This window comes from Psammomys obesus, unplaced genomic scaffold (genome assembly GCF_907164565.1).
Source record: "Psammomys obesus unplaced genomic scaffold, mPsaObe1.curated_primary_1811, whole genome shotgun sequence".
NCBI lineage: Eukaryota > Metazoa > Chordata > Mammalia > Rodentia > Muridae > Psammomys > Psammomys obesus.
The window spans coordinates 13,516,464-13,523,790 of record NW_026596125.1 but is presented as its reverse complement, the minus strand read 5'-3'; the positions used below and the strand labels follow the sequence as shown (position 1 = coordinate 13,523,790).

The following is a 7,327-nucleotide window of genomic DNA, read 5'->3' as shown; positions in this document are numbered from 1 at the left end:
AGTGTTTTTCTTTGCTCCATAAAATTAATATAATTTTACTTTAAGGCACTGGCCTGGTTGTTTACTAGAATAGCTGAAAATGAATGACTTCTTAAAAAATAGGAGTGCTGGGGCTGGGCAGAGTGCTCATCTTTTGTGCTGGAGGCCCTGGGTTTGATCCCCAGCACCACCGTACCTGTAATCACAGCTCTCAGGAGGCAGGAGCAGAAAAGTCAGGAGTTCAAGAGAAGCTTAGTTCCAGAGAAAACTAAAGGCAATCCCTGGACTACATGAGCCCTGACTCTAGACAAAAACCCAAGACTTTTTAGCTAGGCATATAGCTCAGTGGTAGAGCTCCTGTCTAGAATATATAAGGTTCTGGGTTCGATTCCCAGCACTAGCCAGAAACTGGAAAAGGAAAAGGAGCCTTTCAAAATGATGGGGTCCAACTGGAGGAAATCTTAATGAAACCACATCCACCTCTGCCAACTGATTCTTCGGTTGCAGAACCTGACTCAGCCTTCCTACCTGTGGGACATACAAAAGCCAGCTTGCAAGACCACTGCGGGTTCATGGAAGTGACTCTAAGTCCATCGTTTCTGTTACACTCTTTCTCTTACATGACCCAGCCTCACTTGACAGACCTACCATATCCAGTCAAAAATTTAAACACAGTGACAATCCCTGAGAAGTTGGATTTTATGAAAAGGAAGTGAACTTTGGCACAGAAAAGAGAGGTGAGAGGAAGAGAGAAAAACACTAAAAGAAAGAGGAGGCCACAGGAAGCTGGTCACCCTTGGTGGGCGGGGCCCAGAGGGTGAGGCCGTTCCCAGAGATTCTTGAGGGTTGTAGGGCTTGTCTCGGGAACAAGCCCACGCACCACATCCTGGTCCTGCCTGGCTCTCCTTCCTCTCTGGTCTCAGTTCTGCCCCTGAAGCCAGGCTGGCCCTAGTGCAGCAGGCTTCCCATCCACCTTCCAGAGACAGTGGTGACAGCGGCAGCGGCGGCGGCGGCGGCGGCGGCGGCAACAGCGGCAGCGGCGGCGGCGGCGGTGGCGACGGCAGCAGCAGCAGCAGCATCAGAGCTTTTTCCTTTCAAATTGTGGCACAATCCCGCTGTCCTCCGGGCTTGGGCTGCATGCCACCTCAGTCTCCTTCAGGCCCTCCTCTGCCAGCTGGGACAAGTACTTCTGTGGTGGAGAGAGGGACAACACAGGCAGAGAGATGTCAGTGGTGGCATATGTGTGACAGTGTGCACGCACACACTGGTATGTTTGTGTGTGAATGTGTGTGTGTGTGTGTGTGTGTGTGTGTGTGTGTGTGTGTGTGTCCAGGACTGCTTTTTTTACGTACTTGTGGCCAATGGGAGCCATGTTTCCCATCTGCAATGTATCTTAGGGCAATGGGACCCCATTATATGAGTTTACATACAATGTATCTTGTAAGAAAAGTAAAAAGTATAGATACTAACCATAGCAACCACCCTCTGGCCCTTTTTTGTTGCCAAGGACTAACTGCCTGGCTAACAGGAACTCATTGTTCAGGACAATGCTACCTGTTTTCCAGAGAGTTTGGCAGAAGGAGGGAAGGAGGATAGCAGAAGCCCAGGAGTGGCCCATGGTGACAATCCTGTAGAATGGCTTAGGGCCCCTCGCTGGAATGAAAATAGCACGTCCTGTCCTCTTTTCAGTGAAGGCCTCCCTCTGGAAGCACTGCAGCTATGATTGGCCATGGCCAATAAGCCAGCGGGGGTTCGCTTACGTTTGAAATATTAGGGATCAGTGCTGTGAGATCATCGGAGAAAAGGCCTGACTGTGTTGGAGCAGCAAGAACAGTGCAAGCAGCACTTCCCTGGTAGTTAGAAAAGGTCAAGTGTGCTGTCTCAGCTAAGAGATGTCCTGTGTGCAAGCCCTCTGTCTCTGCAGGCAAGTGACCGAACCTCCCTAATGTCTGAGGCATAAGGGTAACCCTGGCAACCCTGCAAGGAGTCGGGGAGTTGAGGCAGTGTTTTCTATAAGTGGAAAACTGATGAGATTTCTCACAAAGCATTGTGCGTGACGCCTGGCACACGGTAAGGTCAGGAATGTCAGGCGGAGATGAACCAGCTGCAGGACTGGGAGAGCCCCTCACCCCCTTCACCCCTGCAGACAACTAACATACTAAGTGAAGGCAAGCATTCTCCTCCCCTCCCCCTGCTATGAAACTGTAGCGTTTGAAAGGGGTGTGGTTGGACTTGGAGAAGGGCCCCTCGACCTCGGGGTGAGGCTGCTGCTGGGGACCCCAGTTTTTCCTCTGACTCCAGCATTCTGAGTGATGAGTGCTCTCCATATGTGTGCATTCTTCCGTGGGGCCTGCAGCCACCTTCATGCTCAGGAAGGCCTACACTCACTGTGCTAGATCCCTCCTTGTGGATCCATGTGGAACCATGACCAGCAGTGGCACAGCGAGATTTCTGGAAGCTGTACTAGGCCCCTTCCACGCCTGCTCTCACCTCCCAGAGCATCCCTGATGCTCCACAAAAGCTCTCCTGACCAAGGCTAACTTCAGAAGCTGCCTGACTTGAGTCAGGTGGAATCTGCTGTGTGGACCAGAATTCTTCAATTTTATAGTTGGCAGAAGCTATAGAGACAGTGGCATTCTGCCAATGTCCATGACAGAATCCTTCTCTGAGATGGCTGTGGCAGAGGCTCCTGGTTCCCTGATGGGTACACCAGGCACCTCAGCGAGGAGCTGAGGCAATGTCTATGCCTGATGTATCTAGGGACCACAGGAATGGCACTGGCCAGGTGCAGGGATACGAGGCTGCCTGGAGTTTGGACCCAGAGGCCCTGGACATGATGTAGCCCACTGCCCTGGAAGACAGGAAATTTCTGAATTCTTCCAGCTTTCTCAGTGAGAGTGAGCGTGAATCCTGGGGTCTCCTTGGGGGCTATACAATTCTACTAAGAGCTCAGAGTCCCACACTGAGGAATTAAAACATTCCCAGAAAGGCCGTTAAAATGAAGATTCTTGACTGTGAGTCTCAGCATCTGTTTTGAGGTGCTACTGGATAGAGCCTCTCAGAGGACGACTCTGTCAGGCTTCTGTCTGCAAGCTTAGCAGAGTATGGTTCATAGTGTCATGGGTTGGCACCCTCCCATAGGGTAGGTCTTTTGTTGGGCCAGGCATTGTTGGGCATTCCCTCAATCTCTGCTCCATCTGTTCTATCTTTATCCCTACACATCTCATAGGCAGGGTAAATTTGGGGTTGACGTCTTTGTGGGTGGGTTGGAGTTCCCCTCTCTCTAGTAGGAGGTTAGTCTAGTTCATGGCTGTCCTCTTCAGGCTCTATGCCTCTGCTACTAGGAATCTCTTCTTGGGAGCCCTTCATATCCTCCCAGGAGCCAACCCTGACTTAGGTCTCCAGCTAGTCACAGAGATGCCCCCACCCTATGTTTCTCTTTTCCTTAAGGAGTCTTGTGAAAAAGTGAGCGGAAAGAAAAAAGGACCATGGAGATAACCTAAGACCCCTGCACAGATGTAGCCCATGGAAGTTCAGTATCCAAGTGGGTTCCATTGTGATAGGAACAGGGACTGACTCTGACATGAACTGATTGGCCTGCTCTTTAATTACCTCCCCCTGAGGGGGAAGCAGCATTATCAGGCCACAGAAGAGGCAGCCACTCCTGATGAGACTTAATTGACTAGGATCAGAAGGAAGGAAAAGAAGTCCACCCCTATCAGTGGACTTGGGGAGGGGCATGCATGCAGAAGGTGGAGGAAGGGAGGGATTGGGACGGGAGGAGGGAGGGAACCGCGGGGGGGATACAAAGTAAGTAAAGTGTAATTAATAAAGAAAAATAAAAAAAAAGAAAGAAAGAAAAAAGGACCTGGAGGTGACAGGAGCTCCACAAGAAAACTGACAATGACAACTAACCAGGGTCCCAAAAGGGACTGTGGAGACTGAAGCGCCAACCAAGGACCATGCATGGACTGGACCCAGGCTCTCTACACAGATGTAGCAGATGGACAGCTTAGGCTTCATGAAGGTCCTCAGGTAAGGGAAGTGGGGACTGTATAGGAGAAGGACTCACTTGCCAGCTTTTGGATCACCTCTCCCTGGCAGGACTGCCTTGCCAGGCCATAGGAGATGAGGACATGCTCAGTCCTGATGAAACTTGATGAGCTGGGGTGGATGGCAAAGGGAGCATCCTTTTCTAAGGAATAGGAGAGGGGGGAGAGGAAAAGGAGTGAAGGTGGGACTGGGAAGGGAGGAGAGATGGGGCTACAACCAGGATGTAAAGTGAATGAAAATAAATATATTGAAAAAATTTTATTATGAGCCACTGTTGGCATGTGGCTCAGTGGTATAGTGTTTGTCTAGTATGTTCAAAGCCCTAGGTTTGATCTGCAGTACCATGAAATTTTAAAAATGGAGTTTCCTGAGTTTACACTTGAAAGCATAAGCAAGTGGGGGGAGGGTAGGCTCTAAGAAGCGTTTTTAAAAGATGTTAGCTAAGTCTGTGGAGAATCAGACTGGATTACCCCATGACCGTCTTGTGAAAAGTCTAAGAATGATGATGTCCCTAGGTTGGATGACTGTCCACGAAGCGCTGTAGAGGCCTGTGTGTAGTCCCTGCTCTGGCCAAACCAGGCCTCCCCAAAAGAGAGATAGGACATGTGTTTGCTGTGGCCATAGGGCAGCTGCTCTCTAGAGGGAAATCAAGAGACTTAAATGGCGTGTGTGGGCACAGCCAGAGAGTCTTTTACAAGTGGGAAGCCAGGTCAGGAGGTTACAGGCCTTAGTTTTGAATATTAACTAGTGGAGTAAAAAGAAATGAGTGATCAAAAATCAAGGGATCGGGTCCAAGGCCCAGAAACTTACTCTGCATTGCCTTGAGGGAATCTTTTCTTTGAGTTTCAGTTTCCTCAAGGATAAAGCAAACCTGAGACTCATAACAAGTTGTTCACATTGTAACCATTTCAAGAAAGTTCTTAAATTACATGTTACTGCACCCTCAATATGTGACCTAGTACAAATACTCCAAGACTCACATTCCTGCTTAAGAACCACTAGATTAAGTCCAGCAAAAGGCTCAGTGGGTAAGGGTGAGTGCCTCCAGGCCTGAGAACCGGAGTTTGATCCCTGGAACTCAAATGATGGAAGAGGGAACCTATTTCTGCAAGTTGCCCTCTGACCTCCATGTGCATGCTATAGCATGTGTGCTCCTACCTTCAACACAAAATAAATAAATTAATTAGTTAATGTAAAAAATAACACACACTGACAATAAAACAAAAACACACCATCAGATCAATCACTCTAAAAATAACTATAAGAGGAATACCTAGCCTAAAACAGCGCAATGACACCCTGTGTACTTCTGAGCCACGTGGTTCAAATGCTGGTTGTTTGTTTATTTACTCATTTGTTTGTTTGTTAGGTGTCCTCTACCCCTCTCCATCTTATGTTTTGAGACAGAGTCTCTCAGCAAACCTGATGCTTACCAATTTGGCAACACTCCCTGGCCAGCGAGCTCCAGAGATTCTTCTGTCTCTGCCTCCCCAATGCCAAGATTCTAGGCGTGCATCCCATGTCCAGCTTTCATGTGAGTGCCAAGGATGGATATGCACATCTTCATGTGTACATGGCAAGCACATCTCCCTACCTCTAAACTCTGGTTTTGACGTTTAACCCTCTCCCACAGCAGCTGAGATACATGTAAAACCCAGCCTGTGCCAGGACTTAATCATGAAAACCACACTCACAACAGGTATAGACTCTGCCTCAGCTCCTCACGTGGTCCCACCTCAGTTCATGTTTCCCTGGTGTGCCCATCAGGGAGCCAGGAGCCTCTGTCACAGCCATTTTAGAGGGGGTTTCAGTCAGGGCCCTTGGCAGAATGCCAAATATTAGCATTGCTCATTGACTTTAAGATACTTCCGAAAACCTATTTCCATTTCTGAAATAAAAATACTTCATACAGTTGTTAGAGCTTCACAGATTTGCTGTTTTGCTTTTCCTAATTGGTATTAAAATAGTGTATCAGGCTGGGGGTGTGGCTGAGAGACTCTGTGATCAGAATACTTAATGCCAATCCCCAGTGTGACAAAGAATATGAAAAAAAAAATGGTACTAACAAATAAAGGCACCTTAGAGCAGATGAAATATGGAATTTAATACATTCTATAAGTGACATTTTGGAGCTGTTTTGCTTTGTTTGGTTTGGTTTTTCAAGACAGCATTTCTCTGTGTATCCTTGGCTGTCCTGAACTGGAATTCACAGTGATCCGCCTACCTCTGTCTCCTTGAGTGCTCGCATTAAAAGCGTGTGCCACCATGCCCAGCTATAAGTGATGTTTTAATATAGTGAATTGCTTAGTCATTTCATTTACCACTGGTCTCCTACACTCAACCAGAAGCCTATGAGGGATTTGCCTATATTTGTTGCTGTTGTATCTACAGAGCCTAGAACAGCTCTGGGTATATGAGCAGCCTGTGACAACAATTTGTTATGCTCTCTGAACATTTAACTAGGGCAAAACTGTGATTTTCATTCTAGTTAAAAAAAAAAAAAAAGTTACCTGCACAGAAGAAGAAAACAGGAAATTCCTGCCGCTGAAGCACCCAGGCCTGGCTGAGAGTGTTCAGCTGTATGCTGAATGTGTCAAGAGAATACAGCTCAGAGCTTGACTTTGCTCCACCTGGCTAGGGGCAGCACCAGAGTATTGTACGGAAGTGGAGTTGGTGCTTCGAGTGCCCTTAGCATGAAGCCATTGTGTGGGACTGCCTGGAAGAGTCAGGGGTTGTCCACACAGTGCTAGGTGAAACATGTCTGAAAGGGATGCTTGGAGAAGAGCAAGTCCCTGTGCTTGAAGATGGAAGTTCAGGTCAGAGGCAACTGAGGCCTAAGACTTCTGGGTACGCGGCTTGTGGATGGACTGAGAAACATTATAAGGTGTGTAGCAAGGAAGGCAACCGTTTACCTGTAAGTTCCTGTAGTGGACAGTGCTGCGGCAGTGGCTCACTTTGGCTGCCTCCTCACTTGTGTAGAACAGGCCACACAACTTGCAATAAAAGCCGGTCCTGGGAACCACGAACTCCACTCCTGGGGAAGGGTGGGGAATGGACAGGCAGCATTAGCTAAGTGAGGAAGCGCCACGCTCCCCCCACCCCACTGCCTTTGCTGTTGACTTTGGTGGTGACAAACTCCTCCAAGCCTCACCTCATTGCCCACATTTACAACATGGCCATACCCATTCACAGGTGGTTGTGAATGCCAGGGTGTGCCACAGCAGGGTGGAGGGCACTCAGCCATTAAACACTTGCTGCCTGGCCCTCCATGTCTGGGCCCATCAACCTGCCTCTG

General features: G+C 48.5%; 1 protein-coding gene across 1 annotated transcript in view; it reads right to left on the bottom strand.

Annotated features, from left to right (window-relative positions):
* Positions 1-1,057: 1,057 nt before the first annotated feature.
* Positions 1,058-7,327, bottom strand: part of Rbm20 (RNA binding motif protein 20) — a 175,826-nt gene continuing 169,556 nt past the window's right edge. Inside the window, exons 14-15 of the mRNA XM_055591753.1 lie at positions 6,945-7,066; positions 1,058-1,168 (exon numbers count right to left, since the gene is read on the bottom strand). Coding sequence (XP_055447728.1) covers positions 1,058-1,168; positions 6,945-7,066 — 233 coding nt within the window. The remainder of the gene's footprint in view (positions 1,169-6,944; positions 7,067-7,327) is intronic.